Source organism: Athalia rosae, chromosome 1 (assembly GCF_917208135.1).
Source record: "Athalia rosae chromosome 1, iyAthRosa1.1, whole genome shotgun sequence".
In the NCBI taxonomy this organism is placed as follows: Eukaryota; Metazoa; Arthropoda; class Insecta; order Hymenoptera; family Athaliidae; genus Athalia; species Athalia rosae.
The window spans coordinates 15390010-15410370 of record NC_064026.1 but is presented as its reverse complement, the minus strand read 5'-3'; the positions used below and the strand labels follow the sequence as shown (position 1 = coordinate 15410370).

Here is a 20361-nt window from a genome sequence, read left to right as displayed (position 1 = left end):
ATACATATGTGCATAGATACGTTGTGCCATGCATTTTACCACGCGCTTACATACAGGTAGGTTGGACGTGTAAGTGGTACGAGTACCGCGTGTGCCGAAGTATAGGAATATCGCGCGCGTGCAACTGTACCTGACGAGGCGTTTTGGTCGCGATGAAAATTCACGAATCTTTATTCACGTCGGACACCATGCGGCTCCGGATAATTCGTCGAACGAACGCCATGATACGTCGGTGTACCTATCCGGGCTTGTTCACCGGGTTCGCGGTTACGTTGCGTGGACAACTTTCTTTATCAGAATCATTTAAGCGGAAGTGAGCGCGTAATATACTCTGCGTTATGGTTTCGTCATCGTTAATTCGTAACAAATTGAAAGCTCCGACGTTTTAGAAGTGTAGAAGAAGTGAAATAAAATTTTTTTAAGGAAACTTATTAGAAATCCGAGGGACGTTTTTCTCCCATCTATTCTTCCGGAAGGTCGTTAGTTGTTTTGTTTTGATTTTTCTGTTCTACATAACGATTGGATCGCGCGAGACTTGGACTCGACGAAACGCATTACCGACGTAAACATACCCAATGAATATGCATCGAACGATTTATCAAAAAACAAATGTCGGACGGACACGACTTCACTTGTTTGTCATTTTCTTCGTTTCATACGTAATACGCACCTATTGATATCCCAACGATTATAAATAGAAACATGGTAACTATACGTAATTGCTGCAAAATGAATAGGTGCTTCATTTTGTTTATTTCGTGTGATTTTTATTCGACTTTACGTCGAGAGTTGCAAAACTCTCACAGGGTTGTGTACACGATTGTTCGCATGTATATGTACGCTCTGCATTGCGACGAAAGGCGTTGTCATTCTATTTCTATTTTCTATTTTTCTTTATAATTTATTGTTTTTTTTTTTTCTTTCTCTCTCTCTCTCTCTCTCTCTCTCTCTCTCTCTCTCTCTCTCTCTCTCTCTCTCTCTCATTTTTCATACGGTAACAATGACGCACGAGGTAATTGTCGAAATGATTTTTTTATATCCACGTACATACGCGGATACGTGAAAAGCACGCTAAAAGGGAAATCCGCGTACAGCGGTCACGTGATCGCATGTCCTGACGAATTGTTAATTTACACGTATCACGCATGTATGCGAAACTGCAAGTCGCGCCGTGCACAACCCTTGTCACTTCCAGCGCCATTTTGATCTTTTCTTTCACCCCCCTTCCCCCTCCCCCCCCCCCCGGGCGCCCCTTCCTTGCGATGCAGAAAGATAAAAGTACGCTAGGCTTTTTTTATTTTAAATCTTCATTGTTCACTTTTGGTTATTTTAGTATTCGATGTACGCACACGTTGAACATCCTACGCATCTCGCGGGCTTGGCGAGTAACTATATATATATGTATACATATAATATCCGAACTTCCCGACGTCGAGTGAACGAAGATAATTTCTCAAGAGTTGAAGTTCAAAATATTACATGTACGTAAATACGAAAAATCGTCACACTCGGTACAGAGAATATCTGAAGAATTATCCGCATATGGCATAATAATACACATAAGCATATTAGTTATTACGCAAATTATGTTAGAAGGCTTTTGTCCACGAAACACACCTCGACAAAACTTACAAAGAGAATTCAACAGCTCGTGATATTTACTCATTCCTATCCATCTCGTGCGTTATATTTCTTCAAAAGTTGGTATATGACCGTTACACCTACATGTATAAATTTCGAGGCTGTCCCTCGTTCTTCGCACACGAGTAATTCTTTTTTTTTTCCCCCCGTTTCTTTTTTTCATTCTTCTTTACTTTTCGCTTCATTTTCTTTTCTTTTTCTTTTTTTTTTGTTCGCTCTACGCAGCCTCTTGTCCTTTTTTTCTTCCGTTTCACCTCCTTTTCTCCTTGATAACGACGGTTACGGACCGCTGATAATCTCATAATAAAATAACTCAGCTGAATCAGGTGGTTCGACTGAAACGTATACAACGATAAAAAAAAAATAACAACTCGGTGCTGATTTTCTATGAAATTTTTCCGGCGAAATTTACCGCCGCCGAATTCCTCTGCTCCGATTAACTTCCGGCAAAAATCCTTAAAAAAAAAGAAAAAAATGAAACACGCCTTTAATTGGCATCTCATACGGAATTATGGGTCGGTGGAATTTTGCCGTTTATCATTCGGAATGAAAACCGCTGGGTGAAAAAAGCAGTTTTTCGAGGAAATAAAAATCGACGAGCCGACGATGCCGATCGACGGAGGTTTTTCGGGATCACCGGAAGTCGGTCGTTTGCCATATTCGAAAATCTCCTCGAAATTCGCAGGGCCCGTTTCGCGATAGGTTCGCGACTGCGGGTTAAGGTCGGAGGGGGTAGCGATTTGCGAAGCTCAGGGCGCGTGCTCGAGGATGGATATTATGTGAGCGGTGAGGTTGGTGCAGTATAATACAATACCTGCATCTAAAAGTCTAAATTTACCGTTAAGAAGGGGTCGAGGCGAGGATAATTTGGCAATATTGGACACGATAGAGAATTAAAAATAATTGTGTAGATCGCGATGCAAGCGCGGCAGGCAGGCGTAGGGCAGGTCGAAAGCGGCAGGGGTCGGCGCGCGTTTCTCTTCGCTTGAATGGTAAAATTTCTGTCGGAGATTTTCGAGTGATGCGAAAATCGTAGCGACGTAAAAACCGCGTTGGGTTGATCCGTCGGGTGGCTCCGCGCAATTCCCCAGTTAGCTAGGAAGAGAAGAGAGCTTTGGCGAAACCGCCGTAAAAATTGATCGTGGCGCCCCGCCGCTAGGGTGCGTTCGGATTTGGCAGTTGTCCCAAGATGGCGGACTCGGTTGGCGTGCGACGGGCACTGGACGAAAAGTGCAAAAATTACATTAAGTTTATAATTCTGTGTTAAACTTTTATTACTGGCAGTGCCTCAAGATTAAAGAAATACCGTGTTACCGGCAAACTACGTTAAACAGACCTAGGTACGTCTTCAGATATCAGATACGTAGTCTAAAGTTTGTAACCGTAGCCAGTTTTCTTTACGCTCATAAGCCGCGCCTACATAGGTACTCTCTCCGCTACGAACTGACCGTATCTATTTTAAATTAATTTTTTAAGACCCCTTTAATCGCCGGCCTATTCCGATCCAACGTTATTCCCGAAGATCGATTCATTTTTTACATTATCGAATCGAACCCTTCACCTGCCCTTCGCTCGAAGACATTTTAATCCACCTAAGAATTTCGAGACGCGCGTTACCTCGCCGAGGCGGTCTGCTTTTGCTTAGGTGCACCACCGCCCACTGCGGGGGATCTCACCCCACTATGCGGACTCGATTATTCAGACTTCGATAATTTTATTAACCAGATATAAGCCACCACCCAAACTAGGTAGAGTACATCACTCCCTCGAAATATTTCGAAAAATCGCTGAGGAAAATTCAAATCACCGATGACGTTCGAAAGGGTAGAACGAGCGTAAATTCGATCAACCTTCGAACAAATCCTACCCTTTAATTCTGAGATTTGACTAAAAATGACGAGTAAATAGTGAGAGGAAAAAAAAGTGACAATCGAAGTGATTTGATTTATAATAATCGAATAATAGTTATTGTTATTTACCGCACCATTCATTATGACAAAATGACATCAAGAGCATTCCATTTACTTACTGCGCTTTTTCATTCGTTTTTTTCTTTTTTTTTTTTCTTCTTCTATTTCCTATCAATCATTTCAAGACTAAGTCTTATTTCGTTTTTTTTACACGTCGAAATACGTACACGAAAATAACGTTGCACCCCTAATTTCGCCGATTAGTGGGTTTCGTAAAATTTCATCTCTTTCTCACTCCCCATCTTACCCCCTGTTTTTCTCCTTCTATTCTTCAAGCTCAGAGTGTACGATAAAATAATCACGAGTTATCGCAATTCGAGAAGGAGATTGCGGTTCACCGTGTGCCTCTGCTGCAGCAGTATATATATATGTATAATCTCCATTCTTTTAACCGACTTTCCTCGAGCGCCGCAGCTATACAAACATAGACACCGTTCAGTTTGAACGTTCTTCTATTCTTTTTCGATTCAATTTTTTCATTCCTCGTCTCACCGTACGCAGGTGTTGGTTAATATTTTAATCCACCCCTCGGGCCGCTCCTGCTCCCGCTTCAGCTTCTCCATCACCGGGGCTTCTTCTTCTTCTTCTTCTTCTTCTTATTCTTATTCTTCCCCTTCGTATAATACTTCGTACGTACGTACGGTTTTCTGTAAACCAGAGACGGTTAAAAAAAAAAAAAGAAAAAACAATAGAAATACTAAAAAAACAAACCAATCCATATACGGACTTTTCATTCTCTCGTTGATCGCCAAGCCACAATTCTCACGAACGGAGGGCAGTTCCGTTCCTTCTCTGTACCGTCGATGTACACGGTTATATAGGGTAGGTTAGTTATATACGTACCTAGTTCATGAAAGTTCAAATATGAGAAGCCACATACGTAACGCTCTTTTGCTGCTGCGGTTATAGGCTTTATAAGTGCATATCACGCAGCGCCGCCGGTGTATACGTACACAAACACGTACAGATAGTACATTGTAGTTATATTTTCTATTCGCGTATGCATGTGTACGTCGCATACTTACCCGCCTATGTATATATATATATATATATATACATATATATTAACTTATTAACAACCTATGCGGCAGCCCTGTCGTAAAACTCAACCTGTCATAATTTTGTTTTATATCATCTCCATAGATACGGTATTATATTCGTGTCGTAAACCTGCGGTAGTAAAGAGTTTTAGAAACCGCGTATACAGAGTCGAAATTCAAAACAACGACAACGTCAAACGAGGAATATAATTATGACAACGACGAGCGATCTATCGATTACTCCGAAGGGAAGTAATCCGGCAGCCCGCGAAATGAAATGAGAATAAAAAACGGAAGCTCCTTCGTTCGCAAGAGAGCTTAGAAACAAACGAACGATGAAATCTGCCAAGTCCTGATCCGGTTGCGGTTCCAGCCGAGCTCTACTCTTTGAACGCTTACTAAATATATACCTGTACATACCTGCCACCGGTACGTAAACCGCATTTTTTTTCGTCACGTTGTACCTGCTACGGTGTAGCGTTGTGACTGGAATAGATAAATTCCGAAATTTCTCTCGAACGGAGAGAAAAGGATAAGAAACGAAAGAAACTAGAATAGCTTCGGGTGAGAAACCAGAAGAGGGAGGTAGAGAGAGAGAGAGAGAGAGAAAAAAAAAAGAAACACGAAAGAGGCGAGGGAACAAAAGAGCGGGGCGGTGTGTATTTTGAAAAAAAATTGAACCGCGCGCCCGCGCGAATCGTTGCGACGGCGAATTTTGTAATTCGCTATTACAAAACGCGTACGCTAAATTGCGTTGCACCCGAGACGCCCGTCCCGTCGTACGGCATGCAGGTGTATGCAGGTTCGCCCGTAACGCGTACGGACGCGTTCACCTCGTTGTTCGTCTCTTCGGTCTTCGGTCTCCGGTCCCTCGGCCGGCGGGGGATCATCGGGCGTACCATCGCGAATCGCGGTGGTAATGGGAATGGTAATGGGGAATGGGAATGGGGTGGCGGCGAGGGAGGGATAGGGTTGAGGGGAGGGAGACGATGGCCGAGAAAGAGCGCATCACCGGTTTCTGTTTGGTGATATAAGACCCGCGGTGGGCCCAGCGTTGGCTCAGTTCACGAGTTTCGTTGTCGGCAACTTATCGTTATCTCTCGTATGTACGACGACGCACCACCTTTTCACCGCAACTCGAATCCCGATTTCGTCGAACGATACTTCATCATTGGATAAATGAGAAATTTCTCTGTACGAAATCGAAGAAACTGAGGAGAAAAATAAAAATCAAAGAAGAATAAACGCTAATTGGATATCGTGTCTGTTTCGTCGTTCGCTTCGCTGAATGCATCTTCGCCGCTCTGTTTCGTTGTACGATTCTGGATTTATTAATTCTAATTACACCGACGCACGTGCAACTCGTGAATTATCATGTAGGTAAGAATTGATAATTTTGAAAACGAAAAACCATATGTATGTATATACCGAAAACTGACGAGAAATAATATTTACATTTATATTTTCTTCAAACGCGGATCCGTCCAATAATTTCATCGATCTTAACGGATCGATTAAAATTTAATGATTAAAAAACCTAAAAAAAAAAAAAAACAACATTCGGTGCCTGAATATTTGTAAAAAATGAATTTTTTTTTTCTCGCTTTTTTCTTCAATTATTGTACGCGACGATACCGATATCGCGATTGGTTTCTCTTCTTACATTGAGCGCTTCGATATGATTGAGCGACGCTCGCGAATCGCGCTGATTCACGTGAATAAAGTAATAAAGACTAAAAAATTATTAAAAAAAAAAAAAAAAAAAAAACTTATAAAATTGTATAATTAAATAGAAATGAAAATACGATAATTGACTGTTGTATTAAGATAGAGTTAGTCGGTTAGTCAGTTTATGTCAATCGTGACTCGTTTGTTACCGTGACGCCTACTTCTTCCGGTCTTCGCTTATAAAATACTTGCAAAAGTACATTGAGCGGCGTTAACCGCGTGGGGTTCGCGGTAATATAAAATCGCGATTTTTCATCTTACGCGGCCGCAGCTCAGCCTCATAATTGATTATATTTCACCCGAAATCGAGCAGATAGATACTCTCACCTCATATATCTCGCCCCGGTTCGCAATGCATATCCTGGCATCGGATCGTCTCGTGAATCTTCCCCTTAAAAAAAACAAAAAAACAAAAAAACAAAAAAAAAACTCAACAAGAATTTAGAGCGAAAAATAATCATTGTTGTTACAAACAACCGTTCATCGAACAAGGAAATACGAACGTTACGAATCCTCGCTTGGATCGCACAGCCAAGATTATCTAAATTTTTATCGTTTTCTTTTTTTCGTTTTTTTTTTTTTTTTTTTTCCCTTCACGTAACGCATATTTTCTCGTTCGATCGCACCGGCGGAGGATTTAATGCACCGTTCTTTCGCAGGACGTTCATTACCATGCGAGTACACATACGTACGAATGTGTACATAGTGTAGGTACTGTAAGCCTGTATGTGTACGTTATATATATACATATATATATATCATACACATACTTATTTTATTTCATACAGCAATAGTGTATGTAACGACGACGAATGAATTGCGGAGGGGCGCAACGGGATATCTGAGGACGCGTATGTAGTTACACGATCCTTATAATACCTATATACGTGTATATATATATATTAATAACGCGTACACGTAATTGTTTTGCCATCGTACGTACACTGCACGTTGCAGACCCCGATCTTTGGCTGTGCCGTATTACACGTTACAAGTGTCCCACGTCCGTGCAACTTTCTTATCCGTTCCCCGCGTTCAACCCGCTTGTCAAATCTCACGTGTATTCCGATACCTATTTCTCATGCACACGTCTCTCCGTTACACACACACACGTACCTACGTACATTCGACGCACACACAAGACGCGGTGATATGTAAGCCAATAGTGAAAGAAAATTTTTATAATATCTACTGTGTACATTCAACCGCGCGTACATCATGCGCATCGTGTCTAACTTATAGATATATATATATATATATATGTCAATTCGTCGTTCGGTATTTAACGGGTGTTTCGTACGTAGCTGAATCACTCGCGATAATTGGCGCCGTGAATCATTTTTATCAAACGAACGATAAACGTGTAACTCACCTGTTTCCGCGCAGACGATCGCAGCACCTGTGATGATCCGGTCGATCCTCGCTTTAATTTCAATCCATTCTTTTTTTTTTTTCTATCTTTGTTTTTTTTTCTTGAATTCTATTTCTGGCGAACGAACGAAGTAGCGCAGATTCGACATAGGTGAGGAACGAATTGAAAGAGAAAAAAAAAAAAAGAAAAAAAGAAAAAAAAACGATCGGTATAATGATAACTATCGGGTCGAAACTTATGTTTTCACTGTTCGTAATTGCCTCGGGGATTAGGGCAAGATCGTTGAATCGATACGCGTATATACATATATGTGTAGGTGTGCGTTAGAACGGATAATTTTTACCGCGTGTGACGCGTGTACACGTGTTGGATTCTTCCGGTTTTTTAACATCGAGAATGTAACGCGCGCATATATTATCGCGTAATATCCCGCCACCGAAATAACGAAAGGAAAAGCCCGCAGACGAAAATCGCCGCTCGCGACTCCTCCGCGACCTTTCGATGTTTATTCATTTTTTTACGGTAATGCACGCGGGGGCGGGTGAAAGACGATCGCGCTTTAGCGCCTCGAATTAATTTCCCCTAATTGCCGTGATCCGATTTCCCCCGTATCGATACATATATATATATATATATATATATATATATATATATATATATATATATATGTATATCGGATCTCCGCGTTATCCTGCCATTTCTTTTAATATACGCATCAAAACACACCGTGTACCGACTCAATTAGGAAGCGAGTATCGTGTGTATACATATGTATATGTAATCGAAGAGATGTATGGAAAAAATTTCGCGACAGTATTACTCGTTCGGAAAATCAACATTGCGATCTTTTTTTTTGCCTATTACCCTTTTACGTTTTATGTAAAGCTGATAAATCCAACTGTCTAATTATGTAAAATACCCTGCGATTATATCATATCATATGAAACCTATTGCGCCGAAGCTAAAGTATATAGATACCATATACGTACTACATACACACACACACACGCGCGTATACGGAGTTTCTGATAATCGTATCGATTTTTTATAGTGATCGAAAATTTTTCGCGATAAAAATATATAGTATGTAAATCCCAAGGACGAACCGCTGCGAGGGCCAACGAAATTAATAATAATAATGAATTAATAAATAAATCTAGTCTCGAGACTCGAGATATCATGCAAAGTGGAAAAATTGTCAGTTGTTATAAATGGAAAAAAGCGAGAGACAGAGAGAGAGAGCGAGAGCTAGAGAAAGAAAGAAAGAAAAAAAAACAAGTAATTATAATTCCTGCACTCTGTCAAAGATCCACGGAATTAGTCGATCGTCACGTGCGCCAAATTACATACGTACGTGTACAGGTCCCCTGCGTACAGCAAAGATCGCATGATCACATCGTCAATTTGTACGAAATTTTCTTCTGCGATAACAATTGCCAGTCGGAATCGAATCGAATTCGAAGGTGTCGCGAAACGATCAAAATTCAGCGAATTGTTCGCTTTCTTTTTTCTCTCTCTCTCTCTCTCTCTTGTAATTCATAACCAAGATTACCGGGCGAGTACAGTCCATGTTAAAAATCGAACTCACTTCGGATCGGGACGTGCGGATGCCCCGTGCATGGGAAAAAAAATTGGTAAAATCCAATGAATTGGGCGGACTCGCAGGGTGGCGGGCGACACACGCGATCCCTTTCCTATAACTCGGCCTTGATTTCGACCCCGGTTCGCGTCCCGTTGCCGGCGTCGTGCGGGAAATGAAACGCGTGTAATTCGTAATCGCAATACCTACTACTTTATCCCGTTACCGGCTTCGCGCCTAATCTAATCAGACGTGCAGATCATTCGCGAGACTCGCCACGCTCGTATAAATGTAAATACACAGGTACGTAAGTACGTACGTACGCGGTCCGCTCTAAATTTCTAACATGTACTTCCAACCGCTGCGCCGCGTACACACGAGAGTGTACACGCGGATTTTTTAGGATTTCGCTGTACGAGTGCGAGGGAATGAAAAAACAATCGAACGCGACCGAATCACGTGCGTGTGCATTGAAAAGTCGTGGAAAAAAGCGAGAATCGCATCGCAGGACGAGTTGGCACCGCCGTCGCGCGCAAAAAAAAAAAAAAAAAAAAACGCTCGCGTTCCGAATGAGAAAATCGTCGCCGCACACCGCTCCTCGCTGTACCTACTCTCACCGGGTCGGCCGAAGAAATTCGTCGATCGAAAAATATTCTCTAGCCTCGCGATTTCTGGGGGGGCCTCCTCGGCGAACGACGTGCGGAAGAGGACGACGCTAATCGATCGGACCCATTCTCGTTGCTAACAAGTACGTTGTTCGTGACCACCAATGAGTGAATACGGTCTACGTATACGCACGATCACGGGATAAACTAGGTGACCGTGATTCCTTCGTCGGATGCAAAGTGACGTCGGGGGGTAGCCGCCGCGGTTAAGGTTAGACGTGCAACGACTACGCTGTTCGGGGAAATATTCTACCTGTGCGACGAGGCGGTAAAAAAGTAAATATGGAAAAATGAAGGACGGGGGGTGGCGAGCACGTGTGTACGCGGATCGGGCGCACGTGAATGGTAAAAATTGACAGGATCGATAAGATAGAAAACGTTTTTATCGAGCGGTGGCGATTTTGAACGAGAGATGAACGAAAACAGCGATAAAAAAAAAAAAAAAAAAAATACAACAACAACAACAACAAGAGAGTACGAAAATAAAAGACAAACCCTTCCGAACGTGCGTAAAACTACCGCGTACGATATGATTCACGTACCGTAATGCGGATGCGCATGTTAACGTTCCAGAAAAGTAGGAGAGTGAAATTCTTCGGACTTCCGTGAACAAGGATTTCACTCTTTCGCTACACACGGAATTTTAAATCCTGATATTATGTATGTATGTACGCGAGAATTGTGACGTTATATTCTCGTTCCGAATCACCGTCATTATATTATATTGTTGTCGTATTATAATCTTCCACGTATGTATAGTACGCAATTCTGCAACGGTTCCAAGAAAGAAAGGAACCAAAAAAAAAAAAAACAACAACCGAATAATAAAATAATACTTTCACCCGAACTAGAAAAATTCAGAACAAAATGGAGAAGGAAAAAAAATAAAAGAACCGAACGGAACGAAGGTTAATTTAATTAGACGTTATACTAATGAAAATCATTCATATTTGTATACACAAGCGCCGGTCGTGTTCAGTTTAGGTGTACACGAGATCGAGTTATGCAAATGTTTTTTTTCACTCTCGATCGGATGGATGTTCTTTTTTTTTTTTTTTTTTTTTTGATTATCGTTGTAGAAAAATATGAATAAGCTAAAACGAAAAAAAAAAAAAACACATTCAAAATTATCATCCAAACGGTCACCTTGCAGTACGCTCAAATGTCAATTCGCTCGTCTTACGTTGCGCGGATCGAAACGCGAGCGCGGATCTCCGTCGGTTTTTCGCAAAGAATCGGTCTTGAAAGGAAATCGAAACAAATCTTAAAATGATATAAAAAAAAAAAAAAAAAAAAAAAACCAAAAAAAAATCTCGACGGATCTCGCTCGTTCTTCTTTGGTGCCCGAATAAAGCTTCGGGAGATCGGTGAGCGTGGCTTGCTCGGGGATCGCGATCGTAGCGTGCAGCTGGGAGAGAGGAAAAAAAAAAAAAAAACAAAAAAACAAAAAATCGGTCGGTCAAGTACAGTTTCGGTCAAAGGAGTAAACCGAGCAACGGCAGCGAATGTGTTGGAATTTCTGGCGTATATAACGTCCCGGGGTGTCCCCTCCTCTCTCTCTCTCTCTCTCGTTCTTCCTTCTCTCTCTTTATATCCCGCTCTATTCACACACCCGTGAGTCCCCTCCGGTTTTCAAGCCCCCGGCATCCACGACACCGGGAGTCGGTGCTCTCGCAACGTAACGGGTTCTCCGTGGAACGGGGTCGATTCCTCCTGCGCTTCGATGCCTCCGTGACCGCTAGGGCGGGACGGTGACCCAGAATCCCATTGTCCGTTGCTTCCCCCGCCATCTCAACCGCTACATTGACCCTGCCTCCCCCCCCCCCCCCCCGCCCCCTTTTACCTCACTTTTGCTCCCCCCCCCCCTCCCCACCCACCCCTCACCCTCACCCCTCTCGAATCCTCGCGGTACGATCCTCCGACTCCTCCGTTTTATCAAAAAAAAAAAATTTCTCACCGCCCTGTTTTTATCCCCTGGATTTTCGAAGTTTCGGATGTTTATTTTATTTTTTTTTTTTCTCCGTCCGTCCCCCCGACCCTCCCGTATCACGTTTTTTTCCTTCTCGGGTTTATTATTTACTACGTTTTTCAAGTTTTGAAAAACGAAACAAAACAGAAATAAAGGGGGGGGGGGGGGGGGGAGAAAGAGTTGTTTTTTTTCTCTTCTAGTCTTTTTTTTTTTATTTATTCCTCTCTCTTTCCATCTCTTTCTCTCTTTCTCTTTAATCAAGCCGAGATACGTAACGAGAGCTGGCTCAGCATGGGTGGTTGGTTGCAAGGTCCGCGCGAGAGCATCTCAATTGAGATATCGATTCTCTTCCTCTATTGTACGTAACTTTGTCCCGTAGTCCCTACGTGCTCCGCTCTTGGCTACGAATGTTTCCGTTTTTATTTTGTTTTTTTTCTCTACTACTACTCGTCCCCCTTTCTTTCGCTATTTCCTCACCTTTTTTTGTTTCTTATGTATATATATATATATATTCCACGTACAGGTGTTACAAAAATGTCCTCACACGCTTGTTCCGTTCCATTTTTTTTCGAATATTTATTTATAGTTTTCTTTAATAGAAAAAACGGAAGAGCGTCGGTAGCAGGAGATTGGAAACGGTATAGAAAGAAGAAAATTTCCAACGAGCTTTTAAACGTGGAAATTTTCATCTCCTCCGTCGGAAGCATCGAAAAGTGTCGCGATACTTACGTGTCCCGAGCTACACGTCGTTATACGAATGAACGAAGAGTATGATTTCCGGTTTTGGCTGACCCAGAAATATGGAATAATTGTCACGTCGGTCGGTTCTCTCTCTCTCTCTCTCTCTCTCTCTCTCTCTCTCTCTCTCTGTGTTACTCTTACTCGTCGCGTGGTGGTAAACGTGCATTGCGTCGATGTCGCGTCGCGCGTCGCGTCTGGCTACCAAACCGTAGCGCGCGTCGCGTACCGCATCGTTAAACCCCTTCAAGGTATGGACATCGTGAAGCCCGGTTTTCAGATTTTTTACGTAACGATTATTCAAGTTTTTCGATAAAACTTTACAATTTCATAGTTCCGGTGTAACGTTCCGTTACACGTGTATCATCGCGACACGTTCCCGCGTACGTACGTTATACGTACGTACATACCGCGTTACGCACGGAGAATAACAAAAGGCGGCTGAGACCAACTCTGTCCGGTTTACCAGGTAAACGAGGTTCCGGTTCTGCGATTAACACCGGACTTATCGTGCGCGACGAATACATCCGAATTTCACTCACGTTTAATTTCACAATTTTCGTCATCGAAATATCGACGCGACTCACACAACGTATACGTATACGTATACGTATACATACATACGTATACGCGTGTTTTGAAATTCTTTGTAAATTCGTCTTACACAAGGCGAAAGTATACGCGCGCAACAACAACAATCGTTGGAAACTGAGTCGTTGACGCGATTGGCGATGAAATAAAAGAAAAGAAAAAAGAAATCCAAAAAAAAAAAAGAAACATTTTCACAAATCGTCCGACTCGAGTCGGACGATTCGTTTTCGCGAAGGGGTCTCGAAAACTCGGGTCATCGACGCTACGCCCGGCCTCTGACGCTCCTCGACGTTTGATGTACGGGGATACGTCCGTGTGTGTAGTACGTATAACGTGCACTACGAACACATCGGCTTTTCCGTTTTATTATTAGTCTCTTGAGACGCACTCGAGCGTTTCTTCGGAAGCTCGTGACGGAGAGACGCGACGTACACGATCGACGACACTTGTACGAGGTCGAGGTTTACATTCGTCATCGGACGTGTATACTATACGGTGCCCCGAGGTACATACATCGATGAAACGCCGCGGAGAGTTCGGCGTTATGTAGAGAAAACGATGAATGGGGCCCACTACTCGTTACCGGAACGGATGGCGAGCGCTAAAACCGAAGGCCCCCTGAAATTCAGCAGACGAAATTTCATAACTTTCGATCGATCATACTTTCGCTCATACGGTAGAAACGAAACGATTAAAATGGAAATCGCGATTCAATGAAACTACAGTCGTTTATACGCATAATTTTTGTTCTCGTCGGTTTTGATTTTTCTCTTCTTTTGTTTTCTCGGTCGTAACTTCCGTACGTAAAGAAATTATTATGCGTTCGTTATCAGATCAGGTGTGTTACGTGGTTTCGTTTTATCTATGAAATTCATCGGAATCTTTGCACGGAGATAAGGTTATCAAATTATTTCACTAATTCGAATTCGGAAAAAGAATTTTTGTGAAACGATCGTAATGAGACTCGTCATCGACGATATCTTACTTCACAGTGTCGTCATGGTACAGTAATTTGTTTTTTTGGTTTTTTTTTTAAACGTGCTACAACGGCAACCGATTTGAAAATTTTACAAACACTCGGAAGTTATCCGCGTTCTTTGGATTAACGTTACCTTGGCGAATATGAATCAATAGGAGAGACGAAAATGAGATCATCGTCGGACTACCTATAGATTCATCGAATAAAAATTCATCGTTCACGCAAAACGCATTTTTTTTCATTGTTTCAACTTTTTTATTTTACGGTTGTGTGATATCCGCGCGTGTGAATATTATGAGATATACAGAGAGGGAGAGAGAGAGAGAGAGAGAGAGAGGGGTAGAGGAAAAAAAATGAAAATAGAGTATCGCTTTACCTATGAAACGTAACAATGAATCTCGTTACGTAACGTTGACGTTGATGAGAATTATTCCGGTGCGATGAGCGAATTGACGTTAATATTTTCTCTGTTCTTTTGTTTTAGGAAAATAATCGTCAATAGCACGAAATGAGGCCAGTTCCAACCGCAACACTGAGAACCAGGAAAAGTAGAAACGAAGCTGCAATTCCGTCGTGTAGTAGCGACCTCCGTATTTGAGTCTTCGACAAAACGATCCATCTTTAATCTATAATTCATAGGCTTCCTTCGTATAAAAAAAAAATAAAACAAAAAATAAAAAAACCAAAAAATAAAAATAAAATAAAAAAAAATCCCTTTTCTTACCACGCGAAATCTAGTCAATCGGGGAAATGGCCACAATGGCGGGTGGCGAATATACTTCCGTAAAGGATTTCTATCGGGATAGGTCGATATTTATAACCGGGGGTACCGGGTTTATGGGGAAAGTACTGGTAGAAAAATTGCTACGGTCGTGTCCTGGAATAAAGAACATCTATCTACTTATGAGACCGAAGAAAGGACAGGACGTCCAGCAGAGGTTACAAGAGCTCCTGAACGGTCCGGTAAGTCCTCCGTTGTCGCATCGAACAATTCTCGATCCCGATTACGCTATCGTGGAAAAAATTAACCCCCGTCATCTTTCCGATTTTCAGTTGTTCGAGAAACTACGACGCGACTGTCCGCACGAACTGTTCAAAATAATACCGGTAGCCGGTGACGTGACGGAACCGGAACTCGGCATCTCGGAGAGCGATCAGGCTACCCTGATTCGTTTCGTCTCGGTCGTATTCCATTCGGCGGCAACGGTGAAATTCGACGAGGCTCTGAAGTTGTCGGTGACCATAAACATGCTCGGAACGAAACGCATCATTCAACTCTGTCATCGTATGCAAAATCTGGAGGTAATTAAACCACAATAATTACCGTGCGTCGAAGACGAGTATAAACGCAATAGAAATTATTTACATAAGTCTACTGCGGATGTGTACAAATCACCACGGGGCACGGGGGCCGCGTTGAATAATAACTAATTGAAAAAATTTCACTCAATCATTCAATTGAAATTTCATAAGAATTACAGAACTAATAAGGTATTCCGAAATTAACATTCCCAAGTGAGATGTTTGGGTTTCACGTCGCCGCATCCTCGCTATGCGCGACGTTAAAATGCTTTGTTCGAACGACTGCGTCAATCATTACAATAAGTCCATATTGATCGAACCAGGAATTTATCGTTTGTACACATGGCGGCCTTCTTGTACCGGGAACGTCGAGTTTGTCGTTCGTCGAACGACAGGCGACGCGAATTTACGATGAAAAAATGACGTTATACGTCGCGCTGCATTCCTCAAATAATCATTGTGTCACCTGGACAACGTCGCAATCGACTCGAGGAGATTTACATACCGAGTTAATACGTGTGCGTTAATCATTTCACTTCCCCCCTGTCGCTTAGCGACTCGTTTTACCGTCTCGAGATATCCGCGAAGAAACCGGAGAGATCCCCGGTTTCTTTCATCCACTCGTTCCGATTGGTTTCGTCAACATTTTCCTTTCTTCGACCGAAAATTCGACTCTCCGTCGATTGACCAGCTTCCACTTATTGTTCTCTCTGTGTCCGTTCAGGCCGTTATCCACGTTTCTACCGCTTACTGCAACTGCGACAGAAACGACGTTGGTGAAGAGATTTATCCGACACCGCAGGAACCGGAACAAGTGATCGCCTGCACGGAATGGATGGACGACAAACTCATAGAGGAATTGACGCCTCGTCTGATAGCCGGACGCCCGAATACTTACACGTTCACCAAAGCGTTGGCGGAAAGGATGCTGCTCAGAGAGAGCGGTTCGTTGCCGGTGGCCATAGTGAGACCTTCGATAGTATTGTCTTCGTTCAAAGAGCCCGTCGCCGGTTGGGTCGACAACTGGAACGGTCCGACAGGAATCATAGCGGCGGCAGGAAAAGGTTTCTTCAGGTAACGTTGCCTTAGAATTCAGAGCGTTGAGAGAAAATATTCAAGGGTGAGGCGGTAACAGGTTCGTCGAACTAATGGCTTTTCGTTTTCCCCTTTTCTTTTTTTTTTTTTTTTTTTTTTTTTTCTCTCTTTTCCCTCGTCATCGTCGACGCGCGCAGAACCATGCTTTGTCACGGCGACAAAGTTGCGGACTTGGTGCCGGTCGACATAGTCATCAATCTGATGATATGCGCCGCTTGGAAAACGGCGACGCAACGTTCGGACAGCATCACGGTGTACAATTGTTGTTCCGGCCAGCAGAATCCCATAACGTGGAAGGAATTCGTCGACTTGTCGTTCAAATTCAGCCGGCTGCATCCCGTGAACGACGCGGTCTGGTATCCGGACGGTTGTTGCCGGAGTTCGGCGGTTATAAACGCGGTGTGCAGTACCTTTCAGCACACGTTGCCCGCTCACATGTTGGACTTTATGGCCAGGCTTAGAGGATCGCGGCCGATAATGGTGCGGGTACAGGCGAAACTGGGCAAGGCCGCGCAATGCTTGGAGTACTTCAGCACTCAGCAGTGGAACTTCCGGGACGACAACGTCAGGAGATTGGGTCAACAGCTGAGCGTCGAAGATAAACAAACGTTCATGTTCGATGTAAGCCAAATCGATTGGCCCGCGTACCTCGAACAGTACATACTGGGTATCCGACACTTCATTCTTAAAGAGAGACCGGAAACATTGCCGGCCGCACGTTCTTACATCAACAAGTGAGTGGTGACGATCTTTAGCCGATCGCGTACGCCCCCCCCCCCCCCTCCGCCCGAGGAAGCGCGACAGCCGATTGACGATAAAATATAATTATCTACTTTCAGATTATTCTGGCTTCACAGAGCGGTGCAGTTTGGCGCACTGTTGGTGGTCATGCGGATTCTACTTTCGCGCAGTACATTGGCTCGTTCCGCGTGGTTTTCATTGCTGTCTTTCGTACTGCGTATGTGCCGCATGATTGTTTGACGGCTCAGAACCCAAACCGAAGATAGCGATAAGCATAATAAAAAGCATAAGCTTTACTCTGAGCATAATATCAAGGCACGGATAGCCCTTCGACCGATATGCTCGGCCACCCTGATGAGGAAAGGCTGGTATACGGACTCCCACAAGTTCGCCACTTTAACTATGGTAATCGTTTATAAATATTAGCAACGGCTAGAGTATCGTGCAGGAAAGAGTGGTGGAATTTCTGGATCAAAGAGAAAAAAAAAAAAAAAAGAAAAAAAAATAGAAAAAAAGAAAAAACATTTTGACGGGTGACGGGTGAATAGTCGGATGAATGTATGGTCGGACGAATGGACGGATGAATTAGTACGCCGATTGAGCATCCCTATATAAGCTACACACCGTAACGTAGACGTAGAAGCTTGAAACTATGAACGTTTGTGATACAGAAAATTCGCAATCACACTTCGTATAGAGAAGCTTTCTAATTGCGCATGTTAGAACAATTGCGCGAACGCAATGAAACATGGGATATACCTTATTCGAACGTTTTTTCGGAGTGTTCACTTCTGAAAAGATAATGGATACTTGTGAATAAAACAAACACTCGACGAATGAGAAATTTTTGTTATACGATATCCAGCACTCTTTTCCTTCGCTCTCGAATAGATACTTTGGAATGGTTTTAATGGAGGCAGTTAGCCACAAAAATGAACGAAGAACCGTTGAAAAATGACATTCTCAATAGCAAAGAAGCGAAATTCGCTCGCGTAGATAAACGCAATGGTTCCGATGAAAATATTTCGGTTTTCGAAAGGGTTTTTTTTCAGCCCTGAAGCGATTCGACGTTGATGTTCGGTGACGGATTGACTCGTTTCATTCAGGTACTTGAAATAGCTTATCGTCCAAGTCACACAAAACTCTTGTGGCGATTTAGAGCCGCTACTACTCAACTGTAAAGGCGTCGATTGAGACGTTTGAATACCCACGAACCCTGAAAGTACCCCGACGCGTTTTTGTGTGAAAATTTTGCTATTTCTGTTCTGTATAAAATTATGTCCGATCAAAGTCGATTGACGAGGTGTATTTTGTTCGAACATGTCCAATTCATCTTATGGGATTATCATAATTATTGTAGCATGTGAAGTCTTGAAAATTTTAAAGGCATTGGCAACCTAACCTTATAGTTTACCCTAGGGAATTGTGCATTTTTCTTCACATAAGTTGTATACCTATTATATGTATATGTATACATACCTATACATGCATATATCGTACTCTGGTAGTAGTTTTAAATAATGTATTATAATCTAAAGTCCAATTATTATAATTGACAATTTAAACTATCGCCGTTCTAGCTTCAGCTCTGCGTGTAGGAATTAATAAAAATAGGATTGTAAATATTGCCGAATTGCGTCGATTGCCCGAAAAAGATGGAACGATGAATTCGCGAGGGCGGTATCAAAGTGGTTCTTAGCCAAATTAAGAATTTAACGAACTGATAGTTTCATAAACTATATAACTCATAACTGCTTTCCAACACAGAACAGCGGAACTAACTATAACCTGTTCGAATAAAAAACAAATTGCTTTTTCACATGTATAGTCGATTAAAACTTATGAAACTAAAGCTTGCATTGTGCAAATAAAATATTTAACGTGTTGTATCATACCTAGAGATTTGTGACGAGAAATTCACAATGTTTTCTTTATAAAAATTATATTTATAGGATCCCAAATTTATAGAATTCAATTATTTCAGTTGCCTGTGCCTTTTGAAATTATTAGATCGCAAGTAATTCAATTAATAATCGTTTCTTGAGATAAAGACCAATAATAAAGGAAAAAAAAGAGAACAAAACGAAACACGAATAAAAATGATAAAGAAAAATAATAAGAGAAAACAACAAGTAACCGTTTGTTACGCACTTCGAAGTGGGCTTCCCATGAAAAATAATAAAAATAAGAAATGATAAAAAATACCAAAAAAAAAAAAAACGAAAAGAACAAAAAAAACGAACATTGTTTGGTGACCCATAGTTCACCGCTGCCAAGAAACTCATTGAAATAAATAAGCGAAATGAAAATAAGATATAATAAATTAATTAATAAATAATAAGGAAAATGTTGAATAATGATAATGTAGAGCCCAAGGTTTAAAAAGGTAGCGCCATGAAGGTCATCACCAGCTAGTCTCATCTGTAATGTTATCCAATCACATGATGCATACAACAAAATAATATTTAATATTATTAATTTAATTAATATTATAATGTACTATTACAAACCAGAAGAGAAAAAAATCAATGAAACATTTAAAAAAAATGAAATAAGAAAACCGCATTATTTGCCTCATTTTACTTACGTACCGGTAACAATAGTCGTACAATGTCTATATAATGTAAGTGCAATATGGTGTATAGTAATTATGCATACGATGTTCACGCTCTCGCCATACAATGCGCGCTGTTGAGCCTGAAAATTAGTGACCTTCCAAATGATCGCTGATGTCTATTTATTTATTTATGTGATTTTTTTGTTTTCAAATATATACAAAAATTACGTGGTACGTCTATTTTTTTATTTATTTATTCAGTAATTGTCAGTGTTTTTTTTTTTCTATTTACGTAAAAGTTGGAGAACGCGACATAATTGAAGTGAAATTCGGTTGCATGTTATACGAGCACATCGTGTTTCGTTGTTTGTTTTTTTTCCCTTGTTTTCTTTCA

General features: G+C 41.8%; 1 protein-coding gene across 3 annotated transcripts; it reads left to right on the top strand.

Annotated features, from left to right (window-relative positions):
* Nucleotides 1-2813: 2813 nt before the first annotated feature.
* LOC105690647 (putative fatty acyl-CoA reductase CG5065) lies at nt 2814-19733 on the top strand. 3 transcript variants are annotated; one of them, XM_012408637.3, is made up of 6 exons: nt 2814-2981; nt 14757-15235; nt 15326-15574; nt 16299-16648; nt 16807-17403; nt 17509-19733. In XM_012408637.3, exons 2-6 carry the CDS (start codon nt 15023-15025, stop codon nt 17648-17650), a joined length of 1551 nt encoding a protein of 516 aa, XP_012264060.1. In that variant the 5' UTR covers nt 2814-2981; nt 14757-15022; the 3' UTR covers nt 17651-19733. The 3 variants fall into 3 exon arrangements, with proteins under 3 accessions (XP_012264060.1, XP_020710579.1, XP_012264059.1); XM_020854920.2 differs by lacking the exon at nt 2814-2981 and adding an exon at nt 5700-6027; XM_012408636.3 differs by lacking the exon at nt 2814-2981 and adding an exon at nt 5700-6031.
* The last annotated feature ends 628 nt before the right edge of the window (nt 19734-20361 follow it).

Bases quoted from the DNA above. Each gene is read 5' to 3' on its own strand.
- LOC105690647 (XM_012408637.3), top strand. From the start codon at position 15,023: ATGGCCACAATGGCGGGTGGCGAATATACTTCCGTAAAGGATTTCTAT. The intron at 15,236-15,325 runs GTAAGTCCTCCG...TCCGATTTTCAG, and splicing joins AAGAGCTCCTGAACGGTCCG to TTGTTCGAGAAACTACGACG. The intron at 17,404-17,508 runs GTGAGTGGTGAC...ATCTACTTTCAG, and splicing joins GCACGTTCTTACATCAACAA to ATTATTCTGGCTTCACAGAG.